A 16,496-nucleotide genomic window follows, 5' to 3' on the forward strand; every position below is an offset into this window, starting at 1 on the left:
CTTACTAGCTGACCCGGTGTCCCGATTAGCAGAATAAGTATTTAAAAAAAATAATAAAGAATCGACTGTTAGGCGGTACTAAGTTCGCCGGGTCAGCTAGTACCTTACAAAGGTCATTTAAATCTAAGTATCATCGATGCAGAAAGTATAAGTTGTTGATTTTAAATCATTGCTTATTTTTTTTTATAGCGGAAGAGGGTCAGGCAATACCTTCTTTACCATTACCTTTCCCTACAATAAGCATATCAAAAAGTTGTAGAATGGTAAGTACCATCTTATACATATACAGACATTATTGTTGGTACTGTAATCAACTATAAACGTACACATAGCTTAACTCCACGAAGAAGTTTAAACAAAAGTAAATTGTTGTATGTTGATGATGATGGTTTTTACCTATTACTTAGATTTTATTAACTTGTTTTTTTAGTTTAAAAAACCAGTTGCGTTAAAAAGAGTCAGTCGCTTTGATTCTTGTGAAGTCATCAACCATCCGTAACAACAATATATACCAACAATCAGTTTAGATTTTTTTAAATTCATTTCTTTTATAATTATTTACATTTGTGCTCGAGGAATAAAAAAATACATGAACACGTGTTTTGAGAAATAATTATGAATACACTAATTTCAATAGTTTTGAGTTAATGTTACTATCAACTGTTTTGTGCGTTTAGTGATTGAGTTTTTTGAATTTGTGAATAACATTTTTAGGATTTATTTTTTCATCGAAATGCTTTTCTTGATTTTGTGATAATTTCTTTTGATGTGGATGGTGTTTTCATCATATATTTTTCTAGGTATTTATGTTTTTTATTCATTTTATAATCATTTATTCATAAGTGCCTTTTGTCTTCGATGATTGTTGAACTAAATAACCATAAAAAACCTATGTAAAATATAGCAACTTTGCGCGCAACAATAACTCGAAATATATTTATTAAAATTGTGTTATCTTAATATAATTAGCGACTGGTTATGAACCTTAAGTTATTTTTTTCAGCATGGTATTTGCAGTTCCTATGCTAAAACTGTGCTAAAACCCACTTTTCGACAGAATTTAACGAATTTTTTCACAGACTAAGAATAGGGTTTACTATTAAATTCCAAAGTTTCAGAAATTTTGTCGAGATAATTAATGCTAAAAATCCCAATTTACGTCAAAATTAATATCTCGAAAACTGAACCAAGTGTTGCCATTTTTTTTTATATTCTAAAAATATTCTTTTCAACTCTAATTTTTGTTTCAATTCTGTCGAGAGAATTTTTTAATATCGTAAAAAATGACTGGGACGACAGTTTGTTTTACATGCTTTCACCCTCGAAGTCATGAACTTTGCAGCTGCTTATCTCGCGATCTAAACGACAAAAATTCTGCATCTTCGATATCTCACAGAAAACATTATTCTGACTCAGTGAAAAAAATATGCCAAATCGGTCAACAAGTGTTTACATGTTGGAAATACCTTAACTGAACTTTTTTGTAAGTACAACATCAAGGATGTGTTTCAAAGCACAAAGAATAAAATTTTTAATTTCTTAATATTTTTGTATTTTTTGATCAGTTTTAAGCAAAAAAGTACTCGTGTAATTTTTTCTCTAGGCGCTTAGTTTTCGAAATGGAAATTCTTGAAAAATTAAAAATACAATATTCTTTAATCATTTAAGAGGGAATCTTTATATAGAATCCCTTTAATCCCTGCGCTACAAATTTTTTTAATTTCCGAATCATCTTTTAAAGTCTATATTTGCACGAAAGCTTAAGATACTTAGGCTATAAAGACCACATTTAACATAATACATGAAAAGTGAGTAATGAAATTAAATTCAGTTTATTCATTTGTTTAAATTGTAGAGCGCTTAAAAGTGTAAACTCTTTTTAAGTTGTAACATGCATTGTTATGTAGCTACAAAATATCGAAAATTAAATCTTTTATTTTTAATCTACAAATTATTTTTATATTTAAACAATCTGGAAGTTACTTAGTGGTTACTAAAGCACACCATTATTTTAAAAAGCGTCGTAAGAAGAAAACCAAGTCGTCAAATTTAAGATGGATTTTCCTTTAAATAATAAAATTTCATTGTTTCTTACTGACCACAAAAAATTGTAAATAAATGCACTATTTATAAAAAAATAAACGCAATTAATTTCCAAAATTGAGTAGAAATTAAAAAAATTGTAATTACTAAAAATTATCTGTATAGGTATTCGTAATTAAAAAGAAATCCATTGTACACTTTAAATGTAATTGAAACATATATTTTCTATTAGTAAATGACATTTAAAAACAATAAATAACCACATTGTAAAATTTTTTTTTTTATTATTCTTTTATTAATTTATGTCGTTATAAAAAAATACTAATTAATTTTATGGTACAAAGATGTACCTATATATATGTATTTAATTAAACATATTATATTAGTGTTGTTACGAATAAGCGTAGATTTTAATTCCATCATACTTTCGAGTTCATAAGTGATGCATATTCCAAATTTTATAGTCAAGTAGCATCGTCACTACCGGATATTTAGACGGACGTCAGCCTAGAATGAAGAGAAAATTCTATATGGCATTTTGCCTATAAATACATTTTTTCAATAGTGTGGCAGTCTATATTTAATATATTATAGACTAAAACAAATAAAAACTAACTATAAAGTGGAAAATAATGGTTATAATTTTATTAATAACGGTTATAATGATATCGGTTTTAACGACGAACCGAATATAGCAACGAAAATTAAAGCTCCTGGCCAAATCCGTAAATATAAACATATGTATTTGAAAACATCGGCTATAACAAGATCGGTTATAACAACATATCGGCTATAGCATTATTAATTGAAATTATAAACCGGCATACTGGCTATAAGGTATGACAACCAATGCATGTACAAAAACATTTTTTCAATTAAGGTGTTGCGATACCAAAACGAAAGTGTTACCAAAAAGTGTTCGATTTATACAATGAATTAATTATTAAAAACAGTCCTTTTTACATTATGGTATTAAGAAGTCGTAGTAAATGTTTTTTAGCCCATAAGTGCTTTTAAAAATGGTTTACCATTCACATAAAAAACTGTTAACAATATTTCTCAAGTTTTAACCCTTAAAATCATACCAAAATTAAGAACTGTGGATAAAACTTTTTTTTGAGTAAAAACACTGACTTTGATACCTAATTTTTTCTCCTAAACCGTACAGAGAATCGATATGAATTTTTTTCAAAAAGACGTATAAACGGATTATTATAATTGATAAATAAAAATGCAAATCTTTGGTATCATTTTCAATTTACGGTATCGAAATACCTTAAAATTTAAAAGTTATTTATCAATAAATCATTCTCTATAGGTCTGTTCTGAAAAACTGATATCGATTCTCTGTACGGTTTATGAGAAATGTGTCCTTTTTGGATTAAAAAACTGACTTGGATGGGTTAATTTCTGTTAATATTTTTTGGATTATTTTCATTTTTTCGTTATCGAAATACCTTAATATTCAGTTAATCTACTATTTTGAACCTTATAAACTCTATTTTGGACGCTATTTACTTTCATGTCGATTATTGGGATCAATCGTTGTTGGGATTAGTCAACAGTAACAGCTCAGAACATGGAGATACTTTCGATTTAACGACTAATTTAAAGGTCGGGCTTAGCAGGGATTATCGGTAAGACTTAAGTTGAATATACTTTTGTGCATGTGCTTCAAAATATCTTTGTTGTATGACTTGCCCGTTAACACAATGACGATTAGACAATCAGTTACAACATTATTAATATATGCCATCGTATAATGTTTGTATTTCAAGCACATATATTGGGTACATGAAAATCATTTTAAATATAAACTGTATAATAAATAAATTGTGACTGTTTGACATTGATATTGAAGTTGTTACACATATAATTATAGTTATTAGTTTTATTTAGACAAGGAAATTGTTTTAATAGATATAAACTTAAATTGACATACAACTAATGTGGAAAATTAGGACCATACGGTGATACACAGCATAAAAGGTGACCCATAAACCAAAAACTCACTCTTAGTGAAAATTGCGGTTGATATTATTTGTACCTTATTTTCAACTTTGATGATGAATTTTGTTGTAACTTCATGAATGTAAACGAAAAATAAGAATAAAGTATTTCGATATCTTCCTTGGTTTTCGAAATATCGAAAGCTAAATAAATAAATAAACAAAATTTTTAGTTTTCGATATTTTGAAAATTCCTCCAGATAACTTTTAGTCTTATACTGTCAAGTGTTGAAGCCGCAGTTAGCCGCTAGTGAGTTTTCACAATTCATAATTTATTCATTAGTTTATTTATGGCGTCGCATCAATTTTTGATAAGACAAAGTATAGTTATTTACATTAATGTCTTACTTGCAAAATTCAGTGCGCATTATGTAAGAATTGAATAATTATTTTTTTTGATAGTATTTTTTTGAAAGCTTGACTAGGTCTAATTTTGAATCTTATTCGTTATATAGTTAATCGTTCCGAAACGTTACCGCGCAAATTATAACTTTTGTAAATCTCTAAATATATTGCAATCTCGGAGTGTTTACCTTAAATATTATATTATAAATAAATGAATCCTTTATTTGCCATCGTTCATATCAAATGGTAGGTATAATCACGAGGATCGTGATATCAATAATTGTATTACTTTACATTAAACGGGGCCCTGTCAAATACATTTAAATTGTTAGTAAACTTGGCAATTTTTATAGATCTAACAATCATCTTGACATTTGTCGATAATCATAAAATTTCATACTTGTTTGATCTTTTCGTTCACTGGTAATATCGTCCTCCAATTTATAAACACATATAGATTTATAATATGTCACCATATATATATGTTAGCGTAATATTCTACTTTCCGTCAGATTTTAAACTATCTAGTAAAGTCGATCCAGACCAACTAAACCTAACATAATTTTGTTAATAGTTTGTAGATTAGATGGGTGTTCGAATGATTTTTGGTAGCCCATTTACAATTGGACGGAAAGTATAATTTTACGGTGACATGTACATAGAAATTTAAACGATTTTAAGATAACAAAAATTACCAAGTATTTTACGTGAATTAAAACTAATGAATTTTTAAAAAATACGAAAAATCAAATAATTCAAGACTGAAATATGTAGTTATGTAATAGTATTTATATAAATTGAAAACTGGATTGTAGAAAAAAAACAGTAGAATCAACTCGCCGTAACATATATCCTCACCTCGTTCGAAGTTTTTTGAACAACCAAACTTCAGACAATTTTTCTTGTTACTTATAGTGTTCATCACAAGCATCTTTTACACAGATAAAAAATTATACAATTTTACTTCCCCTTTTAAGTGGTATTGTCACAAATCTCAAAGATTTAACAAGTATGGAATAAAAATTAAAAAAACTATTACTTTTTTACTCAATTAAATTAAATTTGATTAATATTTATAAAGCAATGATTTTAGTAATTTATATTATCATGTCAATATATATTGTTAACAATAAACTACTTAGTTGTTAGATAGGTAACGGATTTTTGTAATTTTATACACTTTATATTCAATAAAATACAGTAAAAAAACGGTATTATATCACTTTATTGAATTACCTATATTATAAAAACATACAAATTCTAAGAAAATTTTTTATTTGAGGAATTATCTTTTCGATACCTTAAAGTAAACATATTAAATATTGGAATATTTTATTATTACGTCCACAGATACGTATATTCCGTTTTAAGTTTCAATATTTTACAATGAATCTTGATTGATTTTTTTAAATATTTGAAAATCCTCAAATCAGAAACCTCCAAATTTTGTCGGAGTCTTATATTTTCTTACTTTGAATTCTTTTTTTAATACTAAAATGACTACTTCACAAATAGCTTTTTTTTAACTATCATCACTACCCAAAAAAAGTTACTATTTATTAAAGTATATTATTTGCTATGAACTTAAAAATATATAAATAACAATTTTTTTCAATGTCTATTGTACCTGTAGGAGCATAAATAGACCTTCAATAATTTGTTGTCATATTACCGTCAATTAAATAATAATTAACAAAATAATAAAGATAAATTATAAAAGAAATGAAAATTTATAACAATAAAAATGAAGGTAATTGTCATCAATGTAAAACTAACAATAAATTTATTTTATGAACATAACTATTTACGTTTTATGAACATATTAAAACAGAAAATAAAACTTTCCTTCTCACAATAAAAAATTTCTTCTTGGGCCAAGGAATTCTTCTCGCCCTAAGAACATGTTTTTTTTTCATTTCTTATTTAAAAAAAGAAAAACAAACAAACAAACAAAATATCTCTCGCCTAAGCAAAATTTTCTTGCGTCTAGCAATCGTATTTGTCTGTGTTATCTTTTTCCTACAATAAAAATTTACAAAATTTTAAATTTCTCACAATTATGATCGAATTAGAAATGGTTCATCTTACAAATAATCAATAAATATTATATATAAATTTATAGCACTTGACTTATAATAATCTCACATACTGGTCGACAAAATTTGATTTTTTTTGTCACATTGATAACGTAGAAATGTTCTTATAGTTTTTGGGGTGTTGAATTCAAATTCGTTTTCGAAATTTTTCTAATACATAATGTTTTTGATATATTTGAATGAAACTTTACAATAATATGTATACATCATATAAAGATATTAAAAAAATTAAATTAAGTCTGACATTTCACTAGGAGCCATCTAGTAGCATCATTTTGAACCATAAATTAAAGATTTCTGTAAAAATAATAAACATGATGCAATTTTATGGCCATCTGTTCTGATATACTCGATGAATTATGACTATTTCACGTTTAAAAAAAATTGAAAACTATACACATATTTTACCTGTGTAAAACAATCCCTACCTCTATTTTGAATGTTATTTATGGAACAGGGGTAAGTTAGAGCAAGAGAGAAGGAAGCTATAACACGATAGTCCTTACCAGTCCTTACTTTTAAACCCAGAGAAGCGGGAGGTATCAAGCTAATGATAATTTGGTAACAATATTCTACGTTAGCTACATTTTTCACTTTTCTTAAATGGTAATCTTACTATTTTACTATTTAATATTTATTTCAAACCAAATTCCATTCGACACACTTTCACACTTCTTAATCGCAAAGTAACATACACGATTAAAAATAGATATATGAGAGTGTAATGAGCAAGAATAATAAGACACGTATCTTAAATTAATCGATTTTATTCATCCTTAACAAATTAATTTATCTTTTCAATGTTAGAAATTATTTATTCATTGCAGATTAGCCTTTCTAAGCCCGAGTTGTTGATGAAATTATTAATATTTTCAATCTTTGAATTGTATGAACAGTAAACGTTAATTAAAATTAGGAAAGAACATTTAAATAGTAGTCGCACTAAAATTGGGCAGTTTTTCCTAAGAATAATATTATTTGTTCAACAAAAGTACTGCACCGATGAGCTTGTGAGCCACCTCGAACATGCCGTACTTGAATATTTTTGTTTTTGAATATATACATGGTACACGTTTCATTAATTGTTAAATAATTATAAATAATGTTATCAAGCGGTTATAGTGTCCGTCAAATTCCATGCCGCAATTTTTAAACCGATAGCTTAAATATGCCGTTATCATGCTCATTCGAAGACTCGCGAGTTTGGTAGACTCGCCAAAAGAGTGCGACTCATGAAGTTTCAAGTATATTAATCATTATACAAAGAACCTTTTCTGTGCCAGCATCTATTATCCGTAATCGTAAAGATAGTGACTAAAATTATTTTAGACTTAAATTGAAATTTTACTCCATTAAGCAAACAAATTCCATTCTATTGTAGCAGATATTTAGTTTACTTCCATTATAGGCGTGTAAATTTATAATAATAAAAAGTACTAATAACAATAAAATTACCTGTTTTTATTAATATTTAATTTCAATAATAATTATTATAAATCGTTAAATATTTTATTTACAATTTTTACGACTACTTTTATTATTAATTATTTTAGAGATAAAAGTAAAATTAAAACTAAATTCTTACCAACACTATAAAAAAAATTTTTTTTTCGTGTGATGTTGTCTACCGTCAAATACATTAAGTTATAAAACACTTCGAAAATTTCTATATTCACAATTCAATTCAAGAATGAGTGTTTGTGTTTCTGTCTCTGCCATCGTACTTCCTAAAAGTTTGAAAGGTAATTTGATCGAGACTGTTCTTATATATGTTTCAAGTACGAACTTATACTTCTGTACTCCAAACCACTAGAAAAAAGGTGATGATCGTCTAACGACTGAGAAGTTTTCATGAAACATGGCATCGTATCACTCTCGAAAAAATTACTCGGTTAATCCGTTTTAGGAACCTGATTTTAGATCGAAGGATTCTTTAAATTTTAAATTTATAAATTATTGAAGTCTACATTTTGATGTAAACATAGAAAATCTCAGTTTAGTTTTTCCCTGTAATATACTTGCTTAGTTGGAGCATGTACGTCTCCTGTATATAGAGATTCACACCAGTATTTCTTTTTTATCAAAATTATCAACGAATAGTTGATTTTCGGGTTTTTAATACTGGAAACATGTTTAGATAAGATGTGGAAAACTTGAACCTCACAAAATATTATATCATTGAAATCCAGGATATAGGAAATCTGAACATTGGAGAATTTGTTTTTTTTTTTTTTCATTTGAAATTAAAATAAATAAGAATTTCTTTATTACAAATAGAGTGAAAATAATAATATCCTTTATAGTTGATGAATTAATGTTATTTAGAAATTCGTGATTTTCTTGAATTGTAACATCACGCAAAATATGTAAACACAAACATATTTGCATAATTTTATTATTTCATAAGTATGAAATGATTTTAAAATATTTATCAAACAACATATAACATATATAATTTAATATTATTAAATCTAAACTTTCACATCATCAAATGGTAGGCATAAAATTAAAATAAAAACTTAAAAAAATTGATTTGAAAAAAAAAAAAAAATATTTTCTAACTTTAAGAAGGCAAGATCAAGTCATATTTGAGAGTATTTCTTTCTTTTAGTGAATAAACGGCCGAACATTTACTAATAATGTAAAATGATTTATAAATTGTTGATATGCAAGCTGTGTAAAGGCAATTTCAATTTTTTAACCGACTTGAAACAAAAAAAAGGAGGTTCTCAATTAAACTGTATTTTTTTTTATGTTTGAACTTTTGACTGGGTGAACCGATTTTGATGATTCTTTATCTATTTGAAAGCTGGTGCTTCTCGTGTGGTACCATTTCATTTTGGTCCAGTTCTGACAACGGCATCCACGAGAAAACCATAAAAGTCTTAAATTTACATTAAGTATGCACGACAAGAAATTACACCAACCGATTTCGGTGATTCTTTTTTTAGTGACAAATTAGTTATTGTACTTCAGATTCACTAAAAATCGCAAAATAACAAAAGCTTTTAACAAAAAGAGAACCGACTTCAAAAGAAAAACTTTTCCAAAACAAATTAATATGCACTAAAAAGTAAAAAAATAACGATAATATAATGTAGTTAAAATTATTGCTATTTTTGTAGTCGGTGTCAGCTATTAAGTTAATGTAGCAAACTATTCTGTCAGAGTTGTTTCCTTGGCTAACACCGACTCCAAAAATAACAATACTTTTAACTACATTATATTATCGTTTTTTTAAACTTTTAAGTGCATATTAATTTGTTTTGGAAAAGTTAACAACCATAGCTGTTGGTCCCTTCCATGTCGTTATAATTCATTTTGACTGTATAAACAAAAGTAAGTGAGAAGTTTTTTAATATTTTGTGTTTTATTTTCAGACACAACGGAAGACAAGGATGACAGATTTTCAAAATGAATTTTATTACAATTTTTATCACGCTTACTGTAATTTCCATAAACTCAGTAGTATATGGTAAGTAACAAAAAGACTTTTAAAGTAGATAAGTATATAAGTATATAAGTATAAACTACATGACCAAGCGAACTTCGTTTTACCTACAATTTCATGATGATAACCTTCGATTAGCGATTATTAATGTTAATTAACTTGCAGTTCCAATTAATTAATAGCTATACTATGTTTCGCTCGCTGAACTTGTATGCAAAAGCCACCATCTAAGATACAAGGTGTATAATGCCCACCCTGGAAACCAGGTGCCTTGGGAGCAATTTTTGTTTTGTTATTCGAGTTCAGCGGCCCCCAAAATCTCCGACTAACAAAATAAGACTCATTTCCATCGATAATTTTATAAAGTTTTTTATTAATTTTCATTTCTTCCACATCCTTGTTCGCAAAGTTTGTAGACGCCCCCTCACGAATTAAAAGCTAAAAAGCCGCATCCCAATCCGTCTTACTACTAACAAAATCGACAGTTTGTTGCATTATTTCTTCGGATATATGCATTCTTTCCTTAGAAGAAGAAATTCGAATGATTATTTTTTTCTTTAAAAATGTACGTAAATAGAAATTAATGAACACTAGGGACGATAACTCCTATAAATTGACTTAAACTCTTGAAAACCGCCGAAATAATTTCTTAACATAAAGAGAGCTTAACTGAATAAACACAGTAAAATCGATTTGCTCAATTTCTCTACGGCTGTACCAAAAATAAACATTATTTTTAAGTTGCAACCCCTCCTTATAATTCAAAACTAATCATTAAGAAAAACTGTGTAACGAAAGCCATAAACGAAATATTAAATAAAAACTTTTGTTAATTTTTTATAAAAATCATTCATTTTTATATTTGAAAAAATAACTTTGAAGAAGAAAAAAGTAATCGAAATTAAAATTACATGATGTATTAACAAAAATTACTGAGTTTATCAAATAATAAATTAACTATTTATTTATTAAATAAACCCAGAATTTATTTAATATACAGAATGGTAGAGTGGAAAGGAAGATTGTATGACATGCCCTTTGAATCTAATAAAGTTAAATTTTATTAATACAAAATTTATCAATTAATTTTTTATTTATTAAATAATAATTAATCGTTCAAATAATTTCACGGGCTTACATAAAAGATTTTGGTTCCAACTACATAGAATATTTTTGGTAAATTATTGGGTTATAGGGTGCTAAATCCATGAATAATATTTATTTCTTTTCGTCACGATCATTTCGATCTCCAGTTTTGAGAAACAGTCAGTTTCCTTTTCTATATCCTTGAAAAGAGTTAATATTTTTGTCTTTGAAACTTCTCTTCTTCTTGTTGATGCGTGTTTTCGCTTTCATCTTCTATTCCCAGCTTGGTTTATCATAAACATATCAAGTTTCATTAATTTGTTTTGCTTCGATCAATTGAGAATATCCATGACTGGGAGTAAGCCAGCATTCCCCCTATTATCCCTCTGAATTTCTCGAATTTTAAAACAGTTTTGAAAGAAAACCTAATGTTATAAAAAAATTTTATGTTATACTCAGTTTCTGGGTAGAAATCTATAAGTAGCACAGTAAAAAATAATGTAATTTATTTTAAATAAAGGCCTGTGTTATTTTATTAGAGACAGTTAATGTAGTCGATCACATAAAAATTTTGCCATGGTGAATTAAAGTTAAGTTAATCCAACTCCAACTCAAATGCAAAAAATATTACTTTTCAAATGGAGAGTAATGCTTACATAAATTTCTGGTAACTTACGTAAAAAATTTATAAAATTTATTCTAATTTTAAAAGTAAAACAGCGTGCCATATGTCTTGATAAATTTTAATAAATAATATTCCACTCATTTTGGTTATATATAGGATGTGCCACATTCGGATCACTTATCGGCTTGAAATATTAATCGTATTCTCAATGATGCGATGGTATTATGGCTATGGTGCCCCCTCTTTTTGCAAAAAATCGTCAGGTCGTAATTCATCCACGCCAATAAATTTTTTTAATAAAAAATACATAATCTATAGCAAAGAGAACATACGTCCTACCGGGTTACTACGGCAACTCTCGCTCTTTTTTTAAATTATTTATATTCACAGTGCTAATGGGAATTTACTAACAAATCAGATACCTACTAAAAAATTTATCTCAAATAATACATATAACTAAATTCAGCTAATTGTTAGTTTAATTTTTATCACAACTAGTCTTTTCTATTTGTTCCGTGTCTGATAAGCAGAGTTCATTTTTTCAGCTCAGAAAAACTAGTTTAAGGAACGTAAAATTGAGCACTTTACAAAAAAGGTTTCTTACCAAACTTTTTCTTATAATCGGAATCCGGCTAATAATTTGGTGCATAAAATTTAAAGGGGAAATGTAGATGTAATCGCTCTTCAATTTATATGTAATTGTTTACTATTGACTGACCCTGGATCATGCTGTAAAAAATATGTATATCAAATACACATACTTAATAATAATAGAAGTACACAACTCTAAAATAACCAAAATAATAATTATTTCAATAACATAAAGTATAAACATAATCAATTAAAGACTATTTTAGATTTAAATAAACAGAGAAAGTATTTTTTTATTTAAAGTGTTTAATAAAAATAATTAATAAATAATTCATAATATTTAAAACTCAACCATATGGTACTCTTCCTTTATTTAGTGAAAGTATTGTAGTATTGTCGTAAATCGGTAAAGGTATATAATGTTTATTATCATAACGCTTCGATATTCCTTTTGTGATTTATCATTTTATTAAATTATTGTAAAAGGTTGACATTGTTCAGGTGAAACATTTACAAATTCAGTTAATTGATGTAGTAAAAAGTTTATACATAGAGTAGACGTTAGTTACACTGTAAAACTTTTTTTTCTCTTTTGCCAAATAATTTTGGGATGATTAGATTAGAATGACTCGGTTTTAAAGGTAGGCTCTCACTTGAAAGCTTCATCCAATTTGGACATTCCTGTATTAAAAATTCATTAAAATCGTTTTAGCACTTACACAGTTAACATAACAAAGGAAAATTTTTCCTTAAATGACAAAGATTCCTCATCTTTAAAGGTTTACTCCAACAGCATAGCTTTTGATAAGTAATTAATTCTGTGATTAATGATCTTGGGACTATTCATTCAGATTAGATATTTGCTATAGTTCCACCGTCTTTAAACATTCACTTTTGATTTTTTTGATTCAACAATTACTTGGTCTTACGTCTGTCTATTCATGAGCACAGTATCTTTTACCCGCTTAGTCTGTCAGTCAATCTTCATGTCCAAATATTCCCTCAAATGGCAGTTCGTAGTATCGTAAGTCCATGCTTGTGTTGCCCATAAATTCCAGTGCTGTAATCATAAGCTTAGCAGAAGATGTTCTGTGAGTCACCAGTGAGCAAACACTTGAAATATAAAGTGTAAAATTTTTTTCACTTTCAACCCACACATCATAAATTTTCAGATCAAATCACAGGATATACGCCATACAGAGCCGTTCATATTCTATTAAACTACTGGTTAAACTTTAGGTTCATGTGATTAGCGTCAAGCAGATTATGAAATTGATACCCAAAAGGATGATTTATAGCTATCGTTTCTATATAGGTAAAATTAGGAAGGGAGGCTTGAATTATATTGGTTAAGATTTTCACGGTTTGACTTTTTTTTGATGATATTTATCAATTGAATGCACTATTTTTCATTTCTTTCGCCTGGTTTTTTAAACTTAAATTAATTTTCTGAAAATTATTTTGAAAGCGACGACGTCACCATGCCCTATACTAAAAAATGCTTATCAAATACAATTTTATCGTTAAACACATCATACAATTTTTAGCAATCATTTTAGTTTAATGATTTATAACTGTTGTTTATATTTGTGAGCCAACCAACAATAATATCTTTCTTTATAGCTCGTAAATTATGAATCGTAAAAGTTAATGTTCATTTGTTTGTAATTTCTAATTCAGATACAATTGATGCTACTGGTTTCTGCTGATAATATAATTTCTTGAATTAGAAAGATCCTCATTTTATTCAAACCTTTTGTATCTATATATTCCAAAAGATTAACAGAGATTTTTTCCTCGATATAAAGGAGTTTTAAAAGCGAGGCTATTTTGATTATCTCAACCTTGATCCTTGTGGCAGTAAACGGAAATTGCCGGATACCAAATTATTTTTCCTTTTTACATTTGTTGAAAAATTTGTTTCCGTAAAATAGAACGTGCCGCTGCCGGAAATTTGCACGAAGTTGTTCATCTGTATGTATAGAACATGTATAAAATAATCTCAACGAAGTAAATAATCAAAAAATTTCAAAATGGACTCAAAAGTTAAAACCAAAATTACCTCAATGACTCATTTGGTTTATCGGCTTCTCGAAATAAATGAACAAATAATCAAATTTTTGTAATAAAATCGCTCAACGCAGCTAAAGAAGTTTTCATTTCAATAATTATGTAAAATGCTTTCAGAAAGGGCTTTACGACCATAATCTGTCTCATCAGACTTAAGTGAGTAAGTTAATGCCAGGCATTAATTCAGTATGCGATGAAATTGTTGGTTGGAATCTGATATCTGGAATGTGTTAGAAAACAAAGGCCAAAGAGTAAATACTTTCAGCATAATTAAACCATAGATTTAACAAAATAAAATTTTGTTTTCTTTGGTGCAGTTCAATACAAATTTCTTTGACCTCTAAAAGTATTCGTGAGTTTATTACCATAAATTAATTATGAATTTCAAATAGATATTCATTAATTTTTATCATTTCCATAAATCTTTTAATAATTGACATATAACTTGTTTTAAATGCATGGATACCAGCGTGCTGATGATGATGCTTCATGATATGATGACTATTGAACATAAATACTGTGTATAGATAAATATTGATCAAGTTAATAATTATGCAAAAGTAACAGATTATTGATTCAACATTTATTATGAATAAAGATTAGGTAGAAATGCGAAAGTTTGTTAATATTATTTAACAATTCTGTAATAAGTTAAGAAATTGTCTTTATATACGGTGACATTTTATGTTCAGTCATAGCAAGTCATCATGAACCATGGATTTGACAGATTGAACTACTCAATAAGACTGAAAAGAGAATTTGAAATGATTTTTTTAATTCAATTTTCTACCTTCACTGCTTCAGAAAAAAAAATTGTTGATAGTTTTATTTATATATTATCAATATCAGCGATAAAATTTTCGTAGTCATTTTCGGTTGAACTTCATTTCTTACACTTTGTACTTAGAAGGGGAGAATTTATTAGTTATATTAGTAAAATGTTGCCCAAGTATTTTTTTGTGTGATAGTTTTTTGTATTTTTCTATTTTCATATTTGGCAGAAGTTCTTTCTTCGTGTATGTAAAAGTTTTTATCGGAAACTGAAGGGCAAACTTTAAATTGTAATGAAACAAATTATTGTGTATGCGGTATTACATAAATTTTATTTTGTGATCTTAGTGTGTGTGATATTAAAATACCAGTGCTTATGTAAAATATACTTCGATAGTTCGATCTCATAGATCGGATTCGATATCATCGATGCGATGGTCTGGTTTGTATTACTTTAAAAATCATTTTGACCGAAACCTCTTCTAATTGCTTAAACAAAAAAATACTAATAACTTTTCTTAACTTAAATATACCAATTTCCTATAGCTTTTATTAATAACTTTTTTCTAAAATTAATATATCTGAAGTTATTACGCCTAATACGCCTAGTTTGTGGCCTAATGATGATAGGCTCATAATAGCGGCACTCCCGCCCTCCAAATTTGTATGGATTTTGTGTATTTACATTCAGTATTGTTGTTAACTATGTCACACAATTGAACTATGTTGCTTATTTACAAACTCGACCTCACTTTTCATGTCCTGAGCACGCTATAAAAATTTCAGCTTGATATTTATTTCGTTTTCGTGTTATCGTGTTGACAGATAGGCGGACATACAACCGAAAATGTTCTAATTAGGTGATTTTATGAACACCTACACCAAAATTTTGTTCATATAGTATCAATATTTTTAAGCGTTACAAACTTGGGACTAAACTTAGTATACCTTGATACATTGCATATACAAATAAATGATATAAAAATCAGCTTAATAAAATCCATGTTGAAAAAATTAAATCTCTATATTTGTAATGAATACTCTATGGTAAAAACAACAACATTTTGAGCGTTACTTATACATATTATGATAGTATTGTACATTAGTAGATAAATGAATACAATCAATAAAATATACTTAAAACAAGTTTTTTTTAAACAAACGCAAGATGTGCTACAGCTACCTTTAACACTACAACTTTTGTTAACTTATCCAATTCTAATGAGTGACACACTTATTTTCATGTAGAACAAAAATATCTATAGTATCGTAAATCCCGTTAAGTAAAAGTTATTTTCAGTGGCAGATTAAAACCATTGATAATTATCCTTTAGATTCCAATTACAGTTTAAAGTTATCACGGCAGTAAAATTTTGCATAATTATGTGCATTGCCTTAAAATAAAAAAT

General features: G+C 27.5%; 1 protein-coding gene across 1 annotated transcript in view; it reads left to right on the forward strand.

The window, feature by feature from the left end:
• Positions 1 to 752: 752 nt before the first annotated feature.
• Positions 753 to 16,496, forward strand: part of LOC123292796 (cadherin-89D) — a 73,472-nt gene continuing 57,728 nt past the window's right edge. Inside the window, exons 1-2 of the mRNA XM_044873511.1 lie at positions 753 to 800; positions 9,874 to 9,968. Coding sequence (XP_044729446.1) covers positions 9,908 to 9,968 — 61 coding nt within the window. The 5' untranslated portion in view covers positions 753 to 800; positions 9,874 to 9,907. The remainder of the gene's footprint in view (positions 801 to 9,873; positions 9,969 to 16,496) is intronic.

This window comes from Chrysoperla carnea, chromosome 2 (genome assembly GCF_905475395.1).
Source record: "Chrysoperla carnea chromosome 2, inChrCarn1.1, whole genome shotgun sequence".
Taxonomy (NCBI): Eukaryota; Metazoa; Arthropoda; class Insecta; order Neuroptera; family Chrysopidae; genus Chrysoperla; species Chrysoperla carnea.